This window comes from Mustela nivalis (assembly GCF_964662115.1).
Source record: "Mustela nivalis genome assembly, chromosome: 4".
Lineage (NCBI taxonomy): Eukaryota > Metazoa > Chordata > Mammalia > Carnivora > Mustelidae > Mustela > Mustela nivalis.
The window spans coordinates 9,166,288-9,191,939 of record NC_139023.1 but is presented as its reverse complement, the minus strand read 5'-3'; the positions used below and the strand labels follow the sequence as shown (position 1 = coordinate 9,191,939).

Below are 25,652 nucleotides of genomic sequence, written 5' to 3'. Positions count from 1 at the left end.
AAGGGCTATTTCCCTATTGAGAGTAACACATTAAATAATCTCCCCACCCCTCCAAAACAAAAAAAACAAAACAGGAATGTTAATTATCACAGAGGAATGCAGAGGCAGGCAAGACAGTGAATTAGCTATGTAAATAAAATCCATGAAAATATAGTGCTCACTATTATGTAGTAAAAAGACATTTTGGGATTCATTGACCTCTTTCCATTTTCAGACACGTGTCTTAGGATTTTATTCAAACCTAAGTATAAACCCCAAGTCAAAACATCAGCAGGAGAATATCCCAATTAGACGTCTAATAGGATTTATTTAACCTTCTCTACCTTTCCTGCAAAAATTCTTGCTAATTCATTCTTAAGCTGACAATTACTCCAATACTGAAGACATTAAAATTTTCTTGCCCATGACTATGCTCAGTTTTGTTCAGGTATTAAAAAAAACAAAAAACAAAACTACTGGGCTTGTTCCTCTCAGAAGAGACTATCAATTTGGATAAACATATACATAAATTATAATGATGATGAATAATAACAATATTTGCTTTAGTCTGTTTAGTGTTTACATAAAAATTTAATTAGTTCAAGTACTATTAAAAAATAAAATTCTATTAGAGAAAGTTTTAGTGCTTCTTCAGGTAAGTAAATAATCTGAAGTATCTTTGAAATAGAGAAGTTCATTCTCAAATACTAGATAAATGAAAAGTGCTATAAGCCACACATTATTGCTTAGACTAAGGCTTTTTTCTTAGTGGGAGACACACACATAGGTATGTATATGTGTGTGTATGTATAACCAAATGGGATCCCTAGCTCACAGAGTGGGATGAGTTTAATCAGTGTATTACCTTATCAGTGATGGTTGCTATGTATCTCATACATTCAGAATCTGATGGAAACTGATTGACTTCTTTGACTAAGTAGCGCACCACCTTCACATGACCCTAAAAAATAGATACCAATGTCAGATTGGAAACAGATTCTAAGAGGATTCAGTATATCTACAGTCTGTCTATTCTAAGATTACTTTGGCATCAGTGCCACAAAATAAAGTCTTAATTAGATATTATTTGCATTGTAAATAAAAAAGAGACAGACTCTGGTTCCGTTAAGTTAAATCTATACTGTTCATCTTCATCCCACCCTCCCAAGTACAGAATAACCTGACCTAAAATTCTAAACAACAATGAATTAAAAAAAAAAAAAATTAGTATGAAGAATAAAGTTTTTTTTTGAAAGAAAAAAGACAAAAACAAAACCTCATTTGTTTCTAGCTACCTCATAAGTGAACATCCTAATTCTAAGCATTAAAAGAATAGAAATAACAATTTTGTTCTTTCAGATAAAAACTGAATGTACAGCACTGTACCAGAAGTGTAAAAGGAATAAAATACACTTTCTTAAAGCAGGAGCTATGATTATAAGATTCACTGTAACACAGTTCACTAAGCTCAAAATCATTAGACCAGCGCTCAAGAGACTAACTTTATCCAGTCTACACTATTACTCTCTGAACACAACACCCACAAATTAGCTAGTCCAGTTAAACAGACCATGTTTAGTATATTTCTCAATCTCTTCCTTTCTATCTTTTTCAAATATTCCTATCTTTTAATGAATAGTTCAATGCCATTCGCATAATTCCTTGATATCTCACCAACACTTCTATAGTATTTAAATTATATAAGACACTCACACAGTTACCTGACTTTGTGTGTGGATCTTACCTCCCCAATTAAATTCTACATTTAAAAAGTACAACTGCTACTCTCTGTACAGCCATTACAGCTGCACATGTTAAGGTACAAAAAAAAAATGGAATGAATACAAACACTGTTCTTAAGGAACTACGTCTATCTGGAAAGATAAGATATATGCATGTTAAGGAGTAATAATTACAAGGTAATTTTAGTCAAATGAATGACAAAAATAACAGACGGCAGAACTTCTACAACTTTTAGTAGATTAAGTATCTTACTGTGAGCTCAAATAGGATTGGAAGAGTTTCTGTAGAAAGGGAGATTTAAACTATACCCAAAGAATGAATAACTCTGAAAATGAGGAAAGACACAAGATTTCTGAAATGAGAACAAAGGTGATGTGAGAGACAGCAACAATGAAAAGAGCAAGCATGGAGAAGACTCTCCATATCAGGGACTCATAATGGGAGATGAACTTGAAGAGCACTAGATTTATGGTGGCTCTGAATAACAAACTAAGACTGGATTTCAAAGGATGCCAAAAAAGGAAAAGGCTCTAGAAGAGGATACTAACATATTGGAGAAGTTAGGAAGATTAACTTGATAACGATATATGTTAGCTTGCTTGGAGAAGAAGTAGATAGTCAATGATAAAGCGTAAGTTTGACTGGTGGAGAAAAAACCATACAGAATCAGTGTCTAGGTAGTCTAGAATATCTAGGGAAGAGGTGGTATAAAGTACAGGAGCCAGAGAGAATTAAAAGACAAAAAGGAGAAAGACAATTTTTTGCAATTTTATGTTAGAAGTTTTCAATACAACAAATCATTTACAGTCTATCAAGGGATTTTACCTACCTGTCTCAAAATGATAAAACTCAAAATTATCAACTCTAAAATAGTAACCCAGTTTTCCCAGTAACAAATTTAAACTGTATTTAAGAGACCAATGAAAACATTAAATGAAATTATACACAGCTCTGTGCTATGCATTACAGGAAGAGAAAAAAAGTTTCTTTCACAAAATTTATTTCTATATCTGAATGCAGTTCATTCCTTATTCAGTCATTTCAAAATACTGCTAGCTGGGTTTTCATTATTTATTTCATTATTTAATTCCCTAGTAATTAAAGCAAGTGATTATAAATAAAATCAATTTAAGTTGATTTTTCCCTGCCGTACTATTATAAGAAAACATCCATCCATAAGTAATTAGTTACTCTTAACTGGATTTACATTTTGTGAAAGATTAAGTTTGCAACTAGATTTTGAAAATACTACTTAGAACAACTTTTTACAAGTTTACTTAGCTTTATTTATCAATATCAACATTAAAGGTTTTTCTGGGATACCTATATCTACCTTTCAAGTGTTGCCATCAATACAGAAACACATCAGTGTTTATTTGCATAGCATTTTACCGCGTTGGACACTACTGTTAAATCCTAAAATAAGAGTCTTCAGTGATCACTAAACTATATACCTTCTAGCCTAAGTGAAAAACATTCAAGTGAATGAGGATGAAAGACTTCTACCTTCCTAAATGCCGCCATAAGAGGAGTTATCTTGCGGTTGTCTGCTGCATCCACGTCTGCACCTGCTTGCACCAATAACTGAACCACATCAAGATGTCCACCATTTGCTGCTAGCCACAATGGAGTGTTCCCCTTCTTGTTACGTACATCAATGTGAGCTCCCCTAAATCAATGACACAGATGTCATTGTTTAAAATGAAATGGAATAACAGATAATAAAAATCAACTATAAACTCAGGAAAAATATTCTATGAAAGTGAAAAATTATTTATATTATTGAGGGACAAAAATACATGTTTCTCTCAAAATTATGAAGAATTTCTAATCATCAAATTTAAGTCATCAAGTTTAAAAAATAAAACAGACAAATAATTGCTTTTTTAATCTTAAAATTTCAAGTTTCAATCCTGAAAAAATGTGAATTTTATTTAGTAAAAAATAAAAGTACTTCCTGTTAATAGCATAATCAATACATTAAATAAACAGTATGCCAGAGACACAAACAGTATTCTACGAGGCACTTGTATCTATTTCAGGTTACTTGTATGCATGTATTTGTATTAAACTTTGGAAAAGAATGAATCTAAAAATAACATTCAGGTTTAGCACATGGTGGGCAACATGGTAAGTAAGACTCAAGGTGAATTAACAGGTGACAGAGCCACTACTAAATACTATTGCTTAGGACACCATGCAAATGTCTTTAAGACTGTTAAAGCAGGAAATCCAATTAAGCAGTCAAGAATCTCTGGAAGACTGACAGGCAACTTCTGAGTGACTGAAAGCAGAAATTCTTCTGGATTGTCTGATATCATGAATAGTTCTACAACTGTTATTTAAAAGCCCTCACTGTTATTTAACCAAACAAGACAAACGAAAAACTTTCGAGAAAATCAACAATAAACTTTAGATTGCTGCTAGACTTTTAAGATTTCAAGTGATACTCTTTTTTGAAAACTCAAACTGTATGGGAGATGTGAACACAGGTGACAACAGCTGGATGTTCAAACAGCTTATTATAGTGCTTTAAGAGTATATACACACCCAAGACAGGAAGAAAAGAAGTATTTTTAGGTTATACTGAAATAAATTAGACAATGAAATGTACCTCTGGATAGGCGGAAAATAAAAGAAGTCGGTTTTAAAATAAAATAAAACATGCACTTGTAGTTCATGGAGGAAGTAATCACATTTACTTTTTTTTTTTTTTTTTAGATTTTATTTATTTATTTGACAGAGAGAAATCACAAGTAGATGGAGAGGCAGGCAGAGAGAGAGAGAGAGAGGGAAGCAGGCTCCCTGCCGAGCAGAGAGCCCGATGCGGGACTAGATCCCAGGATCCTGAGATCATGACCTGAGCTGAAGGCAGCAGCTTAACCCACTGAGCCACCCAGGCACCCCCACATTTACTTTTTTAATAATACAATATAACCAGACAGAATAGTAATCACTGGTACACACAGTCATATATGAAGAGTATGGTAACATCATACCTGCCAATGAGAAGCTCACAGAATTTATAATGCCCTTTATCTGCTGCTATGGTTAAAGCTGTATCTCTCGAAGAGGGCACTGGAGGGGCATTAACATCAGCACCTTTATCCAAAAGAACTCGGCCCACCTCTGCATATCCACCAGAGGCAGCTTCCATTAGCGGTGTGAGGCCAGTCTAGGTTTAGTGAAAACAACAACACCACCACCAGGTAAGAGACTGAAAAGAGCTAAAATGTTTAAAGAACAATCTGGGGAGCAACATGATATAATTGTTGCAAAAATTCACAACTAAATTTCAGCACTGACACCACCAGCCTGAGTTACAGTGTGATCTACTGAACGATATCCTACATAATGCCAATTTCTTATGGAAAAAAAAAAACTGTGTAAGATGCAAGCATTTGGCATAACTGGTGCTAATAAATGCTTCCTCTTTTCTCTTTCATAATACTATGTGTTTTCTAAGCTAATAACCCTAGTGTCATTATTACCTATAAAAATTTATTACTGAGGTATTTTCAAGAGTGCTTGAGTACACAGAATGATTTCTGATTAAATACATATAAGACAAGTTACCAGAAAACACTAAAATTATAATTAGCATAATGCTACTGTACACCTTAAATACTGAAGCAATAAATCCATGTATAAATCTCAAGACTTTTTCTTACCTTAGCTCTGTGTTCCACATTTGCTTTTCTATCAAGCAGAAGACTAACCACTTCAGTTCTTCCTTGGAAGCAGGCTAAAGTAAGGGCAGTGTTCCGATTGGTTTCTATTTGAGCATTTATGTCAGAGCCCATGTCTAACAGGAGCTTAACAGCAGCTGTGTGCCCATTCATAGCTGCTAACATCAGAGGAGAAATGCCCAATTTGCTACCAGTTCTGGGGGTGGAGGTATGGGGAGAACAAAGGTAAAGAATATAAATTTCTATAGAATTCTATTTCAGGATTTATTTAAGATTCTTTGTTTTGCAGGATTATTTAAAGTAATTTTTCTCAGCCCTTGTATGTCTGTGAGATATGACCAGGACTCCATTAGAAATTTTTTACCACCTTAGAACTAGAATACTTTCCGTATCTCATTCAACATAATGACTTGGACTGAAAAGTAATTATTAAATATTAAGTTATTATTATGATAGATTTTCCATCCTAAAGCATATACTTTCTTAATAAAAACTCCTAAGAAAACTGTGCTTACTTTTAGTACCATTAGAAATACAGTAAGTGATGTTTTTTCAAGTTTATATCAAAGTTTTTAAGTATTTAAATAAAATTAAAAATCTCCCAACAGTTTGGATTCTAAATTTGTAATGAAGGCATTTCCTAAATATTGCATTAAAAATATAAGTGTTCTACAAATAGCTTATCATAACACTCTTAAGGGGCTTATAGAGAGAGAATAAAACTTGCCTAGAATTAATCTCAGCTCCTGCATTTAGTAATATTTTGATAATGTTCACATAGCCACCAGAAGCAGCCAGGCTTAGAGGTGTGTAATCAGAAACATTCCTGTGCTCTTTGTTTGCCCCTCGAGCTAACAATAGCTCCACCACCTGAAAAGAAAAGAGGAAAAGCTGTGTTTTCTTTTTATGGTGAAACAATTTGCAAGGTGCCCATTTCTGATTTCTTTATTTTTCTGATACAGAGTAGAAGAAAAAAACAGCAAAGTCCTTTTTTAATCCTTTGCACAAAATCAGACTCAAATGATAGCAAGAATTCTTAGAAGCAACAGTAAGCTAGCTTCTCAATTAAAATCCATTTTGAAATTGTTAAAATGACACGGTGTGTTCATGCATGGTCTGGATCTCAGTGTGTTGTGCAATGCTATTTTAAAAATTACTATTTCTGTTACTCTATCACATAGCAGTAAAATAAGATTTTTTTCATTTATATATGTAAGTGTCTTTATGATATATTTTTAAGATTTTATTCTTTAATTTTTAGAAATCTCTACACCCAACGTGGGCCTCAAACTTACAACCCTGAGATCAAGAGTCTCATGCTCTACTGACTGAGCCAGCCAGGTGCCCTTCTTTAAAGTATTTTTTTTTTTAAATTTTTAACCAATAACTAAATGTTTAAAAACTTGGAATAAAGTTAATGCTTATTTTTTCCCTAACATTTTATTATGAAAATTTTTAAACATACAGAAAAGTTCAATAAATTTACACATACTCACTACCTAGATTCTACCATTAATATTCTACTACACTTACTTTATCATATCTATTTGTTCATTTTTTGATACATTTCATTTCAAAGTAAATTGTAGACAGCTGCAATTTCCTTAAATACATCAACATATATATCATTATTAGAATATTACTTGTTTTCAAATTTTGGGGAAAAATTTCTAACTTAGAGCAAATGCTCAAAACTTCAGTGTACATTTACTCAATACTGACAAATGCATAAAGCTGATGTTATTTAAATCCCTGTTATTTACTCATGCCTCTTTCTCAGTCAATCCCACCTATAGCCTATTTTTATATCTACCTTACATCTTCAAATAGATGAAATCACAGTGTTTGAGAGCCATTTCTGTGTTATTGCATAGCATACAAATCATACAATATACTAGAGTTTATCTCTTCTCCTACTGGTGAATAGATAAAGCAGTCTCTAATTTTTGGCAATTTTGAATAAAGTTGCTATTCTTTCAGTAATATATTTTCACTGCTCATGGGCTCTATCTACTAGTAGAATTTCTGGGTATATGTTTAGTTTTATAAGAAATTACCAGACCTTTTCTGAAAGTCACTGTACCATTTACACCCCCACAAATAATAAGCGAGTCCTGACTCCTCCACATCCTTGGCAAGATTAAGCACTGCCAGTCTTTAGCATTTCAGCCATTGTAGTTGGGCTATGTGGTGGTAACCCACTGGGATCTTACTCTACATTTCTGATAGCTAAAAACTAGTTAGCATTTATTGAAGTACTTATTGGCATCTTTCGTCCATTATGCCATTTAATGCACAAAACAACTCTTTGACCCAGGTACACTAGTATTTTCACCTTCATTTTGCAAATGAGGCAGAGAAAAGTTGGATTACCCAAGATCATAGCTCTTACCTTGCTCTTAATACTAGTAAAATATCCTAAAATACTAACTGGGAAATAACAAATAATGAACAGTGCTTTGTCTTAACATATAAGCTGAAACTTTACTCATTTGAATAAAGCTATGTATGACCAATTTTAGATTATGACTTCTACCCATCACTTTTTTGCTTTCAGAGCCAGTAACAGTAGGTGGCTTATGTGACAAGGTTATGAAAAACAAGACCAAAAAATGGCATTATGCTGTTTATTTTACAGAGAGTCCCTTAAACAAGAAAGTAAAAAACCCTAATCAAATTTCTAAAGTTATTAATTTCATTATGCAAAGATAACTGACCTTAGCTATCTCTCAAAGGGAATGGTCTATTCCCAGAAAGTAATAAACGCTCAATATAAATTAGTTTGTGATTTTATAGTAAAATGAGTTTGCACTGTTTAATAACTTCAAAATACTTAACTGTTCCAATGACACCAAATCAAAGCAACAGAATGTTATAGGCAAAATTATTACCCTAAAAGACTTCTGTATCTGTTACAACCTCATTTGTTACATTGTAGTAAGAATATATAAAGATTATAGAATGCTAGAGGCTTTAAAATTGCTTTGAAAGGAAAGAAACAAACTGATTTCTTTTTAACACTGAAAAATTTCTTACCATATAAAGCAAGAATTATTTCAAGCTATATAATGATTGAAAATTTCAGTTAAATCAAAATTTTACTTTTATTATATTCTAAAACCAAAATATTTTGGTTTTATATTTTAAAACCTTAAGCCTTTACATTTCCAACTAAGTTTTTCAATTTAATATTATTATTAATTTTAAAAAGTTCTGCCATAAATTCAATTTGAAATTAATGGAGATCTCCACACTTTCTGATGTGGCAGAGATTACCAAATCAAGCAGCTTTTTTACTGTCTTACTTCCTATCATTTGGGTTAAAATTCTTTTAATATACCAATCACCTCTACTGTGAAATACAGGGGGGAAAATGATACAAATGTATTCACATTATCAACCAGAAGGAAGAGCATAGCAGAGACAGGTTCTTTGTTGTCTCCTATGCAGAACATCTGTAGAAACAAGTGCATCTAACTGTCCACACATATAATTATCTACTCCAAATATAAAGGAGCAAAAATCATATATTTAAAAACTACAAATTGGCCAAAGTAAAAATTTTATGGGAAAGAAAGAAAAAGTAAAACAAAAAACAACTGTATTATGACTAGGCTCCAATTCTTTTTAATCCACAAGATAAAGGATCACTAACTTCTATCTTTCTATTCATGTACCATTTTATTGGATTTTCCATTCTTTCTGTGCAAGAATTATTCTATCTTTTAAAGAACTTTTATCTTCTAGTTTACTAAAAACTCTAGTGGGTTTAGCGGATTCAAGTTCAATATAGCCTGATATGGGGGGCAGGCAGTTTAAGGTGCACAAACAGGGAGGTAATAATCTACCACTTCACTGGCCAGAATAATTTTAGACATAATATTTCAGGAGGGATACAGACATAATGGGTAGAACAGCCAGGTGAGAGATTTAGAAAAGGTATCTTCAAGCTAATAATCAAAAGAACAGGACACGCTTCAAATGGAGAACAGGTAATTGGAAGATAGAGACTCAAATATCTATAGATACAAGAGGATATAAAATCTCTTTATTAATTCAAAGAACGAAATTAAGAATAGTGGGGAAACTTAGGGAAGGCATAACTCAGGCTTGATAAACAGGAAAACTTTGTAACAGGATGGTGGAATAAAAAAAAGTAAAACATTTTTAAGCTGAGTAAGAAAATAACCTGTATGATCTAGGATACTTCTTAAATCTAAGATTCAACAATATCCTAAATTGAGAAGTTGCCAGTCCACAGAGACAGCACAACTGGCTAATCAAAATCCTTACAACTAGATTTAAAAAATGGATTTAAAAAAATCAGGTTGCCCAGCTGATCATTAAATGCCAGCAGAAGACATACATGGCTATAGGCTATAAATCTTGGGCCTACACCTGATCACACCAGTGGTTCTACCCTACTTAAAAAATAAAAAGGTCATATAATCTCATCTGAGAATCTTTCTTTCAGAGTTGAGGAGTGGGAAAAATGAAAAGAACAACTAAAAATTGAATCCTCTTGATTCCCTACTAATTTTATACACCGAGAGCAATAGAGGCTGAGCTGTACCTTTCATGCCAGGTACTCTGGGATAGGAAAAGACAAGTGAATATAGTCCCTGCTTATCAGGAGTTTACTGATTTGATTTGAAATGGCTTAATCACTCCCTTAGCCTGAATGCAACACACAGGAATTCCCATGGCAGGTACTACTTTTAGATAAACATAGTAATAGATGTGGCTTTTCAGATACAATGGCTTACGTTAACACAAAGTTTGAAATTATGACCTATTAGCAAAAGGACAGTTACTGTGATAAATCTAGATGTCAATCTATTATTCCCATCAAATTATACAAGTTAAAATATGTATTTGCTAAACAGATGGGACAGATATTATACTGGGGAAAATGTTACCTCCTGTCTCCCCCCAGAACAAGCCAAAGATAACGGTGTGTCCTTGGTTCTTTCTGACTGGGCTTCAATGTCTGCACCATTGTCCAGCAATATTTCCACAACACCAACATGACCAGCTGTGGCAGCCAAGATAAGTGGAGTAAAACCTGGAAAAAAATGATCTTCTCACTACATGTTAAGCAAAAAAACAAAAACAAAACAAAACAAAACAAAAAAACGCACTGTTTTTCATTATATCTATCACAACAGGGCTAGAAGTAGTATTTCTTCACAGAACACAAATATTCCAGAAAAAACATCAACAAAAGTAAGCCCTACCTTTCTTGTCTCGGTGCTCAATACTAGCTCCTCTCTCTAGCAGTGTTTGTACCAGTTCCTCATGACCACCAGCACAGGCCAGTGTTAGCGCTGTATCATGATTACTTTCAGTCTATAAAAAATTATTTTTTGATTAATTTTAAAATTATATCAATTATATAATATATACTTAAACTAAATATAAACACATATGTCCCATTCTACTGTATCAAACATTTGGGTATTAAGTTATTTTTTTCATTAGTGGCTAACTTGTGATTTTGTAAAGGCTACAAAATAATATTTGAACTTTATGGGCAATTCTTAAACATGAAGGGATAAAAGTATGATTTTCAACCATATGCTATTTACAAATACAAGATTAAAAGAAAGAGTGTTAGATTCACTTTTGCTTCTAGCATTAATGGAGTAGCACAGAAAAGATCTGTCTTCCTAACTCAAACAACCAAAAAGGAAAGGATGAACTACCTGAAATGATGGTATTTAGATAGGCATTGTGCGGCAGTGATTACCGAGGGTAGAAATGATTAAACTCAACTTAATGCCTGGAGAGTTTCCAGGCTGCTGTGCAGAGAGGGTACCCAAATACAGCCTGGCAATCTCCCTGAGTTGAGAAGACAGAGTCTGGAGCGGTCAGATGGCTAGAATTCATGCGGCAGACTACTGGATAGGAAAGCAGGACAGAGTACTCCAGATATCTGCAGAGGGTCTTTGGCTGAGTCTTTCAGCTGAGTTCTGATTAGCATATGTGCAGAGGAAAACTGAGAGGCCAAGGAAAGACCACCAGCAGGCATAACAACACCCAGAGCTTACACAGGGCCAGCAATAGTTTGGTTCCCACCAGCCAGAGTAGAAAGCCCTCAAAACACACAGAATATCAAGTAAAATCCTCAGCAGTGGAGCCAAATTAGCTGTTCTAGGCCCACCTAAGAAAGCTGAAAATCAAGCCCTGGTATAGAAAAAGGGCTTCCAAGTAATTTAATTGCAGTTGAAAACAAAGCCCCCAAATACTTAAAGGAACAACAAAGAAAAATACATAGTATACAGAGTATTTTTAAAGACAAAGACTATCACAATTGAAACATGATGATTTACTTCTGACTTCTGCTAATGATACTCTATTATAGTTTAAAATGCTTGTTTCATAAACTAAGTCCTCATACTTTTAGTACTCTAAACTTGTACTATGGAAGAAAGGTAACTACTAGCAGTATGTAGCTGTTATTCTACAAATATAGCCAATGTGACTGAAAAACTGAATTTTAAATTTTGTTTTAATGAATTTAAAGTTAAAAAGTGATACTCATTTGGTTAGTAGAGAATTTTTCAGAGCACTCTGAGTAAATAAATCTACTTTTTTAATTGTACATCTAATCAAATCTAAATGAAACCCAAGTTGAGATAAATACAGGCTAACAAACCATCATTTGCATAGGACTGAGGGGGTCTCTGGCATAAGAAGCTTCTGGTGCTAAAATCAGGGAAGTCCCAGGAAAACAAGGATGATGTGATCACTCTAAGCTGTAAGTATAACACATAGACTGAATTTTGAAGACCTTTAATATGAAATAAAAATGTAAAATATCTCAGTAGTTTTTTGGTATTACTGATTACATGTTTAAAACAATATTATTATGGACATATGAAGCTAAATAAAATATATTCTTATGATGCATTTTACCTATTTTATTTTGCTTTTTTAAATGTGGTTACTAGAAAACTTTATGTGTTTTGCATTATTTTTTCTGTTTCACAGTACTGTTCTAAGCTACTTTTCCCTCATTTTTACATATGCATCTCTAGTACAATACTTATCACCAATCTTCCTTATGCTACTATCAGTATATGCCTATCACTCTCAGAGAACTAGAAATTCCTGGGAGGTAATAAACATGTTTTATTCATGTTTGCATTCTCTACCTGTAAGTGATGCTTTGCCTAGGAAACAATAAATGATAGTTAAGTTCAATGAATGACAGCAGCTATGCAGGGTCACAGATTCAAAGGCTATTACTAATAAAACAAAAGGCTACATATAAGACATATATTTACTGTGTTTATATTTTTTGTAATATTTATTATATTTATGTAATAAATACAAAAAGGAAAGGCATTTTCTCCCAGAAGGTCAAGTCTCAAAACCAAACTCCATTATAAAAAATGAGTAACAAGAGACAAAAGGCAAAATCGATAGAGTCAAGAAATAAGAAAAAGCCTACTAGTCAGTGATGAAGAGGGAGACCGCAAAAGCTGCTCTGCAGAAGAGGCTGGCAAAGAGCAGAGCTACTGACTGCAGAGATCAGGGATGGCCACAAGGGAGAGATGCACCAACTACAACAATGAAGAAGGACACGAATACTTAAATGAGTGACAGCTCTGACTGTGTAATTGTATTTGATCTTCATTTCAGGTTTATAAGGAAGGAATTATTATGTTGATTTCAGAAAAAAAAAAAAAAAGAAACAAAGGCTTAAAGAAATAATCCTCCAATAGTCATATAAGCTAGTAACTGATAGGGACTGGCTTAAAAAAAAACAAGGAGATCTTGGATAACAAAATCCTGCTTTCCCTATTACATCATAAAGCAGTGCTAAACCAACTAGGTCAATATAATGTTTAAGTCTATCTACCTTATATACTTCCTACGTTAGTGACAATTAGAAAGTCAACTTTATGATGAAGAGTCCACTTTATAATGAACTTTATTAGGTTTCTCAATGTCTTCTGGGGGTTAAAGAGTAATTTAGGAAAGCAGAGCCAATCTTAAATAGAGAATGAAGAGACAAAATTTGAAAAAGATAAGCATGGAATATTTTAATGGTTAGTAAAATACTGTTTGCCCTCCTCCATTATAAAACATTAATTCAACCGATGTTTATTAAGCACCTTTTACATTCAAAATACTCTGCTAGGTACTTCAGGGTTGACAAATATAACTAAATACAGACCCTGTTCACTAGGAGCTTAGTGCTTACAGCATAGGGCAAATTTAGGTTCAAACTATGAGAGAAATAGAAACAAGGTATTAAGAGAGTTGAATGAAAAAATATTTAAAACTAAGAAAAGAGGGCTTGTCAAATTCCTTGGGGAACATAAGAGTGGGTAACTTCATGAACTAATATGAAATCTTCTAAAAACAAAAATGAAAAAATCAAAAGATCCTGAAGTGAGGTTTCCACCTTCCTAACGAACACCTATATAATTCCCAAGTGGTAAGACACACTATCCTGATTTGTATTACTTTAAGAAACAAATTAACTGAAGCAGAAGTTTGGGTTAAAGTAACAATGACTAACATGATATAGAATAAAAAAATACATGTTTTGAATATTACTGATAACAATACAGGTGATGGCTTCCTGAAAGGCAATGTATCATTAAAGTCATGTTATGTTATACTGGTCAACAAGTCACATACATTGTCATATATCTGTAACTAAGAGAAACCTGAAAGGGAGACCGATGCCCAGAGGTTTATAAGGAACTCATTCAGGTTTACGTTCTAAAGAAATTTTCATTTGGCCCACAATACCATAAAATACATTATTTTGTATGTGACAGATGTTATGATGATTCTGTCTTATAAAAAAAATGCTAAAATTATATTCAATGTAGAAGTACTCTGTAAATTGACATGACTCTTCAAGTTCGTAAGACTGAAGAATAAGAAGGAATCATGAGACAAATTCAATATTAATGGAAAAAGCAACTTTTAATAAGCTGGAATGCATGAAAAAATGTAACTGAACTGTCTGTTAAAAAAAAAAAAAGGCAGGGGAAGATGACCTATTAATTACATCTAAGTAATTAATTCACTTTGAAAATCATTAGAACTTCAAGTGCTAACCTTTTGTAGACCTCCATAACCTTCATAATTCTAGACATCTCATTCTCTAAACATGTCAGAGGCCATGTGTAAGATACAAAAAAGGTAAAAAATAAAAAAGTAAAAAGGAGAGCATTTAGGGAGAATGAGAATAATGAAAATAGTCAGTAAAATAGTAAATACCTTGCTTAAAACCTCACATAAACAATTAAAATGCACACATTTTAAGTAGAATGCTTAATGGCAGCATATTACATATCACCATTAACTCATTCTTCTTATTTCTTCAATTTTTCTAATTAAAATAATGTGATTGAACTATTCTCTGTATGCAAAACCTACAGGAGAAAAATATACAAATGATATTTATACCATTAAAGGCAAAATATAATTTTACATACTTTATAATTTCAGTCCTGATATCTAAGTCAACTTTAGTGCCTACCTTCTTTAAAAAATAATCATGGATAGATGTTATTAAAAACTGGAAAAAAAGCAAAACTGCATAAAGTAGTATTTATTTTTCTCTTTTATAAAATATACTAGAACCGGCTACTCCAAGTTTAAGGAAAGCCTTTTGAAGTTTGCGAATAAAAATGACAAGCAGTTCAGAAATACATGAAAAACATGTAGTAAGAAAATGGGAGGGGAAAGGAACACAACAAGTTTTACACCCATGAACAAAACAACTGGTACTTTCTCATATTTGTGGCTCTTAGAGTCAATCAAAATCTCACACAAAACACAGAAAATATTTAACTCAGTAGTATTCAACTCTAACCTTCAGCCAGATTTACTGTTTCATACAAAACCAATCGTTCTTAAAAGTCTGTAAATGATTACTAATTTCTACATGCAGAATAACCATTCAAGCAAAATAAAAATTAGAGCTATGCTATTAAAAGATGTAATAAAAGTCTCAAAAAGTTCCTTCAAATTATCATTTACTGATGTTCCCTACATATATGGTACTAAAATATCTTATAATATAAATATATTAAAAATATCCAGACAAGGGCCACCTTGCTTACTTAGTTAGTAGAACATACAACTCCCTTTTTTTTTTCTAAAGATTTTATTTATTTATTTGACAGAGAGAGATCACAAGTAGGCAGAGAGGCAGGCAGAGAGAGAGAGGAGGAAGCAGGCTCCCCGCTGAGCAGAGAGCCCGATGCGGGACTCGATCCCAGGACCCTGAGATCATGACCTGAGCCGAAGGCAGCGGCTTAACCACTGAACCACCCAGGCGCCCAGAACATACAACTCCTAATCAAGCCCCACACTGGATGCAGAGCTTACTTAAAAACAAACAAAAAAACCCAAAACAAATCGGATAAAAAAAAAAATACATCAAAACAAACATGATTCAATAAAACTATTACACGAAAGGTAGAAAGCCTGTGGCACATACATGCACACCAAAGGTAATTTCTAGTTATCTTACGTAAGATTTGAGGAACCTTATAAAGAATACATTCAGCATTCTCAAGTTCCAGAAATTAAACATGATTTCGCTAATCCCTGTTAAAAATACTAGTTTCTGCATATAATGATCAATTAAAGAAGTTTAAAGTATGACCATTTTAAGAATCATTAGCATTAAAGAGACATGTACTGAAGGTGTAAAAAATTTAACATTTCTTTTGTTCTTTAAATTAAGATTTGATATAAATATGAGGTATGGCCAAGAAAACATGTTGAAAAGCTGTAAGTATGAAAGACACACAACCCTTTGCCATCCAGGTGGTAGACCTATTTTCTATAATCTAATTTGCCAGGTTAATATAATTAAAATCAACATTCACATCTAAGATAAAAACTGAAAAACAGGTAGCATAGTGCAGTGCTTAAGAGTATAGAATCTACAGCCAGAATGCTAGGGTGGATGAAAGCTGGCTCCACCATAAATTACCTACTGGGCAAATAGTTAACATCTGTAAGTCTCACCTTCTTCACCTATAAAATGGGAGTAACAATACTACCTACACCTCATGAGGTTGTTATAAAGTTAAAGAAATTAGTATCTATGAAAGTGCTAAGATTTGTTAAATAACCAAATAAAAGATTCAAATATTAGAAAAAGTTTAATCTTTTTAAACAGAGTTAGAGTCTTGGTATGAATTTATCATATCATTTGCCTGTTACAGCACAGTGCTATCACACATAATCCACAATATCTACTACGTAAAATCTCATGGAATTTTTATTTCAGAATCTAGAAAAAACTTTGGATGAACTGAGTACAAAAGCATCTTTACAACTGCTTAACATGCCCGCTTGGTACCATAAAAACTAGTAAATTTTAAAAACTAACATCAAAAATAAAAGAAGAAATAGTGAACAATTATTTTTGAATGTTTACTTGGTATTATGTTTTCCAAAGCAGAAACTTCCTAAACTTCTAAACAAAAAGAAAACTCCTAAACTTCCTAAACAAAAAGAATAACTCATGATAGGCTGACCAAACTGAAAAACCTTGATATGGAGATCAGATAAAAAGGAACAGATATTTAAGAACACAGTCAAATCTTTTTTACATAAGCATGTCAACTAATATCAAAAGATACTTTTTTTGTCTGTTTTTTGTGGGTTTTTTTTTTTAGATTTTAATTATTCATTTGAGAAAGCAACACAAAGAGAGCAAAAGCAGGAGGAGAAAGAGGGAGAGGAAGAAGCAGATTCCCCGCTGAGTCAGGGGCCTGATGCAGGGCTCAATCCCAAGACCTGCAGATCATGACCTGAGCCGAAGGCAGATGCATAACCATCTGAGCCACCCAGGCACCCCAATTTAGAGTTTTTGGAAATTAAAAACAAAATTTCATTATTTATGTGTTTCTTAGAAATTAATTTATAATAGAGCAATGGATGGTTGAGTAGTATAGTCCAGTAAAATTTCACCCTAACTATAAGAATTTCAAATTAAATAAAATCACGATCATACTTGGAGGAACTTTTTCTTATATAAAATAATTTTTCTTAAATCCTTTTATATTTTGGTGAAGTTTTTAGTTTTGCTTATGGTTCAATTCTTGATTCCACAAAAACTAAAAAATATAACTCTCCTTAAAACATAATAGCCATACAACATAATAACCTCAGAGGAAAAAAGAGTGGAGGGAAATAATGCAGATTCAATACCAACTTCAACCCAGTTCCATTATGCTGTATTTTTATTTATTTATTTACTTACTTGGGGGCGGGGAGAGAGAGCGAGAAAGTGTGACCAGTGGGCAGGTGCGGAGGGAGAGGGAAAGAGAACCCAGTACAGAGCCCCACATAGGGCTCAATCCCACAACCCTGAGATCAAGAGTCGGGTATGCTCAACTAACTAAGCAGGTGCCCCTATAATGCTGTATCATTATTAAATATAAATCATTGTAGATCATCAAATGAATACTTTGTAATTTTTAAAAGGTTATAGAGTGTGGTAGTTAAGGAGGTTGCCTTTGAAATCAGACCTACTAAAGTCTGACTCTCAACCCTCACTTCTTAGCTAAAAGAAGTGCTCTTAAGCAAAACGTTAAATGTCTTTCTTAGCCTTGGTTTCTTCATCAGGGAAATGGGTATTTTTTTTTAAAAAGATTTTATTTATTTATTTGACAGAGAGAGATCACAAGTAGGCAGAGAGGCAGGCAGAGAGAGAGAGAGGAGGAAGCAGGCTCCCTGCTGAGCAGAGAGCCCGATGCGGGACTCGATCCCAGGACCCTGAGATGATGACCTGAGCCGAAGGCAGCAGCTTAACCCACTGAGCCACCCAGGCGCCCGGAAATGGGTATTTAAAAGTTGCTTCTTCATATATGTGGTCTGAAAACAACACAATTCCTTAAAATTGCCCTTGACCATTTTTAAGTGCTCAAAAAAAAGTTAGCACATATAACACAATGAACATTTGGAAAGCAACAATAGAAGTGAAATTTCTTTAAAATGCCAAGAAGCATTTTAATGAAAAGGAAGCTTTATTTTCATAGGTTAAGAGTACACAGTCTTAATAGGACACACACACACACACACACACACACACCCTTCCTGAAATTCAGGTTTATAAACAACTGATCATTAAAAAAATAAAAAATTTTATCATGTATACTGCCATCTTCACCTACGTCACCCCCTCCCCATCCCACATATTAATCAAAATACAAAACTTAACTGCAAACGTTTCTCAGTCCTGAATAAGGACACATAACCTTTATCTTGTCCAGCAGTCTCCTAAACTAAGCCTCTTAGCATTTCTTCAAGACAAAACACCAGCTAGCCTCCTATCTCCAACTTCACTCTGCCCTGAGATTACATGGTAAACTAATTTTCTAAAAACTGGGTGTTTAGTTTTGATTTAGTGCTACAGACACAGACACACAGATTCACTACGTGTTTCAGTCAGCAAGATCAGAACTTTCCAAGACAATATAAATGTAACTGAGTATATACGATACATCAATGAAAGAATCTTTTATGTGTAATCCATTATGAATTAGAAGCATATCTTCTAATTCAAGATTAGAATAAAATACAAACTAATCTTAAAGAAGTTATTTCTTTTAACATCCTCTTCTAAAGTTAAAAAAAAGTTATTTGACAGCTGCGGAAACCAAACCATCACATAATTATCAAAAATAATCTGCATCTGGTATTTTATTTTTTAAAATGTGGATTCTAATTTATTCATGAATGTGACTCAGATTTCTGCCTGGAGACAAAGCAGTCTAAGATGATTTAAATCACCGATTAATGTTTTCACTGATGGTATGATTAGTTAAAAACCATCCCTCCAGAATTTGGAGCTTACCTGTGCATCAATATCTATGGCAGGGTAGATAGGAAGCATGGCTGAAGGAGAGATGATAGGACTTGGAGTTGGAGTCTGAGGTTGGGAAATGGAAGCAGCGATACTGTGGGTAGGAGTGTTTGACATTGCAGATGCTCTTCCACTGACTGCTGTTGAACAAAATAACTGCACTTAATAAGGATGAAACATTGTTAGGGAACAGTAAGAAATAATTATTAGAAAATATTCAAAGATTTTTTAAAACAAAATGTCTATAGGTAGAATGCCATAGCACTAATAACTCATTTTTCTGGTTATTTTATTTCTGATTTTGGACAACAGTCTAAAAATAGAAAGCATATTAAGAATAACCCATTTTCTAAATAATAATCCATCTGAAAATAAAATTCCCCTCTTACAGTATGTAATCATAAAACCCCAATTCAAAATAACCCTGAAAACAAAAAGGGTATCTTATGAACTAAAACTGAATATAAATGCAAATGGATAGTTGTCCATTGTATCTTCTTAATCCGAAAAGGAATAAAAGGTAAAATAGCCAAGTTCAGAGGGAGAAAAGTATGAGTTTTAATCTGCCATTTTGACACCTCATATTCTAATGAAAGTAATTTCACTGTTTGGGGTGAACCTCACTCTCAAATCATTTAAAACACTCTCTACTCTTTTACTAACTGCAGGCAAGGGGATGATAATATTCTGAATGGTAGCCCTTTACTATGACAGAATAGTAAAATATGAAAATTTGATCCTCACACAGAAATATAGTTTCTCACACGTAGAATTATTCTGTGGGGGTTAAAATGCCCAATCAATCCAGCAATTACACTGACTTGAGGACAAAATTAAAAGATTAAGGTAGAAATAAATGTATGCATGCAATAAACCTTCAAATATAGATTATTGTTAGTTCTAAGTATATTGTTAGTTCTAAGTGTAATTTTCCCTTTATATTATTTTAACCAAAATATGCAAATTAAAAAGGGGCTAATTAGGTCAATACTTGAAGTGGGAGAACTCTAAAGGTTGTGGCAATTGAGGGTATTTTATTCTCTCATGGATTCACTTCTGGAGTTGGATAAGTGAACATTAATCCTTTTCTACCCACCCCCCGCCCCGCCATTAAAAATACTATAGCACTAGTATAGTTTGGGCATTAATCTTTGAATGGTCAACAGTAGTGTGGATGTGTGTTATCGATATACTTATCAACTACATCAGACAGAAAACAATCATGATTCACAACTGGATCTGAAACCAGGCAAAAGAGGTTATGATCCTGCCAAGAATAAAACTGAAATTGACCTTATTTAACAATTATAAACACAATTGTCAATTAAGAAATCTGTTTTACATGAAATCCTTAGTTCAGGCACAAACATACACTATATACATTATAGCAACACACATTCTATAATTATACATTTTTAAGTCCACTTAAAAGCTAAAAGAAAAACAAAGAAGGAAACAAAACAAAACAAAACAAAACAGTTTGAAATCTTAGGGATCCAGATTAATAGGAAAGGGCATGTACTAATACACTAAATTGATCAATGGTTTTGTGTATTAAGAAAAAAAAAAACAAGATAATTTAAATGTACATATTCTAGATATAAATTTCAAAACCATAAAAAATCTATGGCTCTTAAAATAGATTCCATAATCTCCTCTGATTGGATTTTCACAAGTGAAAATGCTAAATACTAAAATTAGCTTAAACAGAATGAACACCAATCTGTCCAAAGAACTGATATTTATTTCATGATACTAAACAAAATGTCTAAGCTTTATTGTTAAATGACTATATTGTTATTTACATTTTAATTGGAATAAGTTCTTTTAAAGAACATATGAAAATGAGTTTTCTTACTTTTGGTCAAATTGCTTGTTCTTATGATCTCATCTAAAAGGAGATTTAAGAAAAACCAGTTCCCTCATTTCATTTCCTTTGGGGTACTTATGAAATTAATGAAATAACTGCCTGTCACTCATCCATCCCCTAGAGAGAAAAGTAACAACTTGTAAGTATGCAGGGATCTGAAGGAACTCTGGTACAGATCTTTACACTTGGTATTTCATTTTAGGGTTAGATTTTAAATGAGAACCAGACACTCCAGGGAAGTTTTACACCAGGTAAGGAAGGGAGGAACTTGAGAGCACAGCAAAGGCAAGGAGTTAAGACTGGTTAAACCGGGAACTGATTTTGCTATGTAAGTACAGAGAACAGGAAAGACAGAAGATTTGGGCCAGCCAAGTACTAGAGAAAGGGACTGAACCTTACAAGAGCAGTCTAAGAAATGGGAGTTAAAGAATAAAGAACAGGTTATGCTGCAGTGGGGAAGAAAGACTGAGCCTAAAGAGGTTATAAAATTTCAAGAAACCCAAAGAAAGAAACGGAAATGGTCATTAGTCAACCTAAAGAACAAGTACTAACACAAAAGTTGTTTAACGAAAAGTTGTGGAAGTGAGTGCAAGAGTATATGTGTATGTTTATGCATGTGCAAAGGCATGATGATAGGGATGGACTGCAGGTAAGTGGCTGGATGCTTTTAATCCTGTTCTTCCTTCTGGTCATCTCTCCTCTCTCCATATTAATGGGCATAAGAAAGGGATAAAGTATTTTTATAATGAGAAATATTTGTCATATTTCCTGAAAAGTTACGTGCTTTTGAAATTCTTGATATGAAAACACCTGAAACATATAGGCAGAATTTGTTTTCCTTTGGTAAAACAATTAACAGAAAAACTACTTTACAAATCTCCAGTAATTCAGATCAGTATAAAAATTGTACAACTGGCAAATCAACGTTGATAAATCTGCCCAAGAACATTGTATAAATTCTAATAGCATATCAAAAAATTTTTAAGTTTTCATTGGTAGGAATGTCCAGTCTTCACTTAATTGGATAAATAAGGCTTAACTCTATACATTCTTTGGTAGTTCAACTGACAAGAGAAAGAACACTATTATGACCTAAACTAACAGTCAGTAATAGCAAACTTGGGACTTTTGGCTACTGTGCTCCAATTTTCATAAGATACTAATGTCTCTTTAATTGTATTCCCAATTATTTTAACCACCTAATGGTTATTAACAGTAATTCTTAAATCTACAGAAAAGTTTTATGTTTATCAATATAAGAATCTTTACAGTTTTTACTAATGATTAATACCATTTTTTTCAAGGCAGTTACTATACCCTCTAAAATTAGCAGAGATCTTTGTTCCATATAATACTGCTGGGATGATAATAAAAGAGAACTGGGAAACTTAGGAGCAATTTGTTAAGTATAAAACCTGTCTCATTAGCTGGTGTCTTAGTTTCTGAATGTTAGCTAAATATCTCAACACTATACAATTTAATTTTTTTATTCTTTTAAAGGATGAAAGACAAATTATATGTAATTTCATCATAATATCTAACACTGCCCCAACAGTTTCAAAAAGTAGAAAAACTCAGTCATCTTTTAAGTGTACCAAAGAATAAAAAAAGGGGAAGACACCAGATGAAAACTACCAATTGTCAATGATTTACTTCCTTTGTTTTTCCCTTTTTCTCCCTTTTCAAATTTTCTTTATCTTTTTCCTAAATGAAGAAAATTACCCTTCTCAATATAGCATTTTTATGGTTTATAACCCTACAAAATCTCATTTTACTACTTTGTTACAGAAATCTTGAAAAGTACCAAAAATCAGAATCATTAAAACAACCTTCTAAATATTTCCTCTTGCCAATGAATCTAATTATAATGGAATAGATTTTCTTTAGCTACACATTTAAAGATAAATCATCTATGATACTGTCCGGGGATAACATCTTCCTGTAATACAATTAGAAAGAGACTACACATTAACATTCACAGGGGATAAAACCACTGACATACAGTATAAACAAACCCTATTTGGTATGGTACTTTATTATTGTTGTAAAGGTGTTTAAATTTTTTTTTTTAAATATCCATCAGGTTTGAAGTCTGATCCATTAGGATATAAAGTATTTCTGTTCACAAATAAGCCTCCTGATGTGTGCTACTAGTTTTGCACTTCAACTTCTATCAATTTTCCAGTTTATTGGTGAATACAGAAGCACAAAAGCCAAAATTCAATCTTAATGTTCTGAACTTAAAGAGAAAAAATAAAAATGAAAACAAAAACTCAAACATCAATCCCACTACTGAAAAAAACCTAGATTCCCAGCCTACCCAGCTAAGCCAAAAAGTTTCAGTCATTCGTATTGCATGAGCTAATAATCTTTAATTCGACCTGTATCCGTCTGAGAACTTCTGAGATGGAACTAGTATTTCTAAGGATATACATGGGTCAAGAGTCCAAAAATAGTTCTCAAGTTGGGTAATGGCAAAAAATTCTGGCACACTCTTACTCGCCTTAAGCAAATCATATTTGATACCTGCTCATAACAATATAAACCCACCTGCCATGATGTCATCCAGCGTGTCATTGAGGGTCTGAGCAGGGCTGGCTACCATTAACCCTTGTTGTGTTTCTGTCAGAATTCCTTGCCCCAGCCCTGCCAACTGTGCTTGGCCCAGTACTGGCTGTCCAACTATCACTCCTTGCAGTTCTGTAAGATTTGCGATGGACCCTGGAGGCAAGGGACCTGCCGCCAGAGGCAAAGCTTGAGGCATGGCCAGAGGCTGGATTGGTGCAAAACCCATCTGAGCAGCAGTCTGCTGGGGTTCATCTTTAAGCAAAACAGGATCCACTTGCTGTAACCGTGCATAGTCTCCCTCGGAAAGCTGTTCTCCAACCCCAACAGGAGTTAGTAGTCCCAGATGTTGGCAAGACTGTTGCTGCTGCTGCTGAAGTTGAATTCTTTGAGCTTTAACCTCTAGATACTGCTTTTTTAGTTGCTGCTGAGTTTTCAGTTGTAACTCTCGCTCTACTTTCTGTAGTTCCTCCAAAATCTTTTGCTTCTTCTGGATTTGTTCCTCCCTTGTTTTGTTCAGCTCCTCGATCTTCTCCTTGGTAAGTTGGTCAGCGTGAGCCAGTTCCAAGGACTGCAGCTGTGCATTCTTTTCTATGGCTTCTTTTATCCTCTGTTCCAGTTCTGTTAACTTTCCCTGAGCCTCTTCTACAATGCTCTCTGGAGACTGATTGGTGATGTAACCCTGTACATCCTGGCTGTTTGCTGGCAAATGGCTGCTGGACTTTTGTTTAGAAGCAGCTGTGTGAAAAAGAAACCCCCTCAGAAGTGCACGTGAATGGCATCCTCATTACAGAGTTACTGTTGGGAGGTTTAGTGCCAACAGTTATGCACCAAGTTATCATATCCATAGAAGGTGAAAATGTACTGTTAAGGAGTTTAAAAACAAATCCACCTTCTTTATCATAAATATAGAATGTATGTATTTTATGTGCATAGCGTAATCTTTGGGAAGATAATTTTAAAAATATTACATGGCTAAAATTAGACAATAGAGGGATGCAGGTCTGTGATATCGAAGTGGTGCAATTAAAGTAAAATCTAAGGCTATGTGTAGACACTTCATCTGGTCATAAAGATGTAAAACTTATCATAAGAACAGAAAAATAATGCTAGATTATTAAGATGTAGGGAAAACTTAGACCTCTAAGTTAAGGTTTTTCCACATTTGATAGTCTATGTCTTTTAAACACACACACATACACACAAAGAGTACCCAAACCACTGAGAAGTACCAGGAAATTAAATCCAGCTAAAATTTGTCTTTGTTGGGGGCCTACCATCTTCAAGACTGATAAAGGCAAGATATAAATTCACATATTCACACAGCTACCTGGCCAGTAGAGAACTGGGATTCAGTTTCCCTGGAAGAAAAGATGCTGGACTATGCCATCCACTGTATCTTCTGACAGCCAGGTGAATAAACAGATCTGGCTATGGGTGTAGCAATCAGCTGTTTGCTACACTAATTGAAAAAGATGCCAAGGCTCTAGATTGGTAGTAGTGACTGTAAAGAGCTGGTGGAAATACTTAGTATTCTTGTTGGTAAAATAATATAGGTAGCCAAAAACCAAAAAATTATAACTGCATGGTTCTTCAGGTGAAACTTTTTAAAAAGAAAAACTGATTCAAACTGGTAGCTGTAATGTTTTGGGACATAACTTAAGAACATGCATGGTGTAACATCCACAAGTCAAATATGGACCTCAGAATTCTAGAGAAACAAACAAGCTTATCTGAAGTAACTTTTAATTATTGGTTAAGAAAAGGTAGCCCAGATATAAAATCTATATCAAACCAGTTATTCTAAAATATATTTTAATTTTGATCTAAATTGTTAAGTCTTATATCACTACAGAAATTTAAGTAATTTACAAAAATGTCATCCAACTATACCCAGCCCTAATATTTTAACATGAATAGAAATGACCAGTTATTAGAGGAATCGTGG

General features: G+C 33.6%; 1 protein-coding gene across 7 annotated transcripts in view; it reads right to left on the bottom strand.

Moving 5' to 3' along the window:
• ANKRD17 (ankyrin repeat domain 17) overlaps positions 1-25,652 on the bottom strand; it is a 160,251-nt gene that overhangs the window by 34,153 nt on the left and 100,446 nt on the right. For 2 of the 7 annotated variants that reach the window (XM_082727716.1, XM_082727718.1), the window contains exons 15-23: positions 23,690-24,442; positions 19,261-19,409; positions 10,649-10,760; positions 10,331-10,476; positions 6,139-6,281; positions 5,394-5,607; positions 4,722-4,897; positions 3,229-3,391; positions 845-940 (exon numbers count right to left, since the gene is read on the bottom strand). In XM_082727716.1, the coding sequence (XP_082583842.1) occupies positions 845-940; positions 3,229-3,391; positions 4,722-4,897; positions 5,394-5,607; positions 6,139-6,281; positions 10,331-10,476; positions 10,649-10,760; positions 19,261-19,409; positions 23,690-24,442 (1,952 nt within the window). The remainder of the gene's footprint in view (positions 1-844; positions 941-3,228; positions 3,392-4,721; positions 4,898-5,393; positions 5,608-6,138; positions 6,282-10,330; positions 10,477-10,648; positions 10,761-19,260; positions 19,410-23,689; positions 24,443-25,652) is intronic. The other 5 variants (XM_082727717.1, XM_082727719.1, XM_082727720.1 and 2 more) reach the window with 3 other exon arrangements.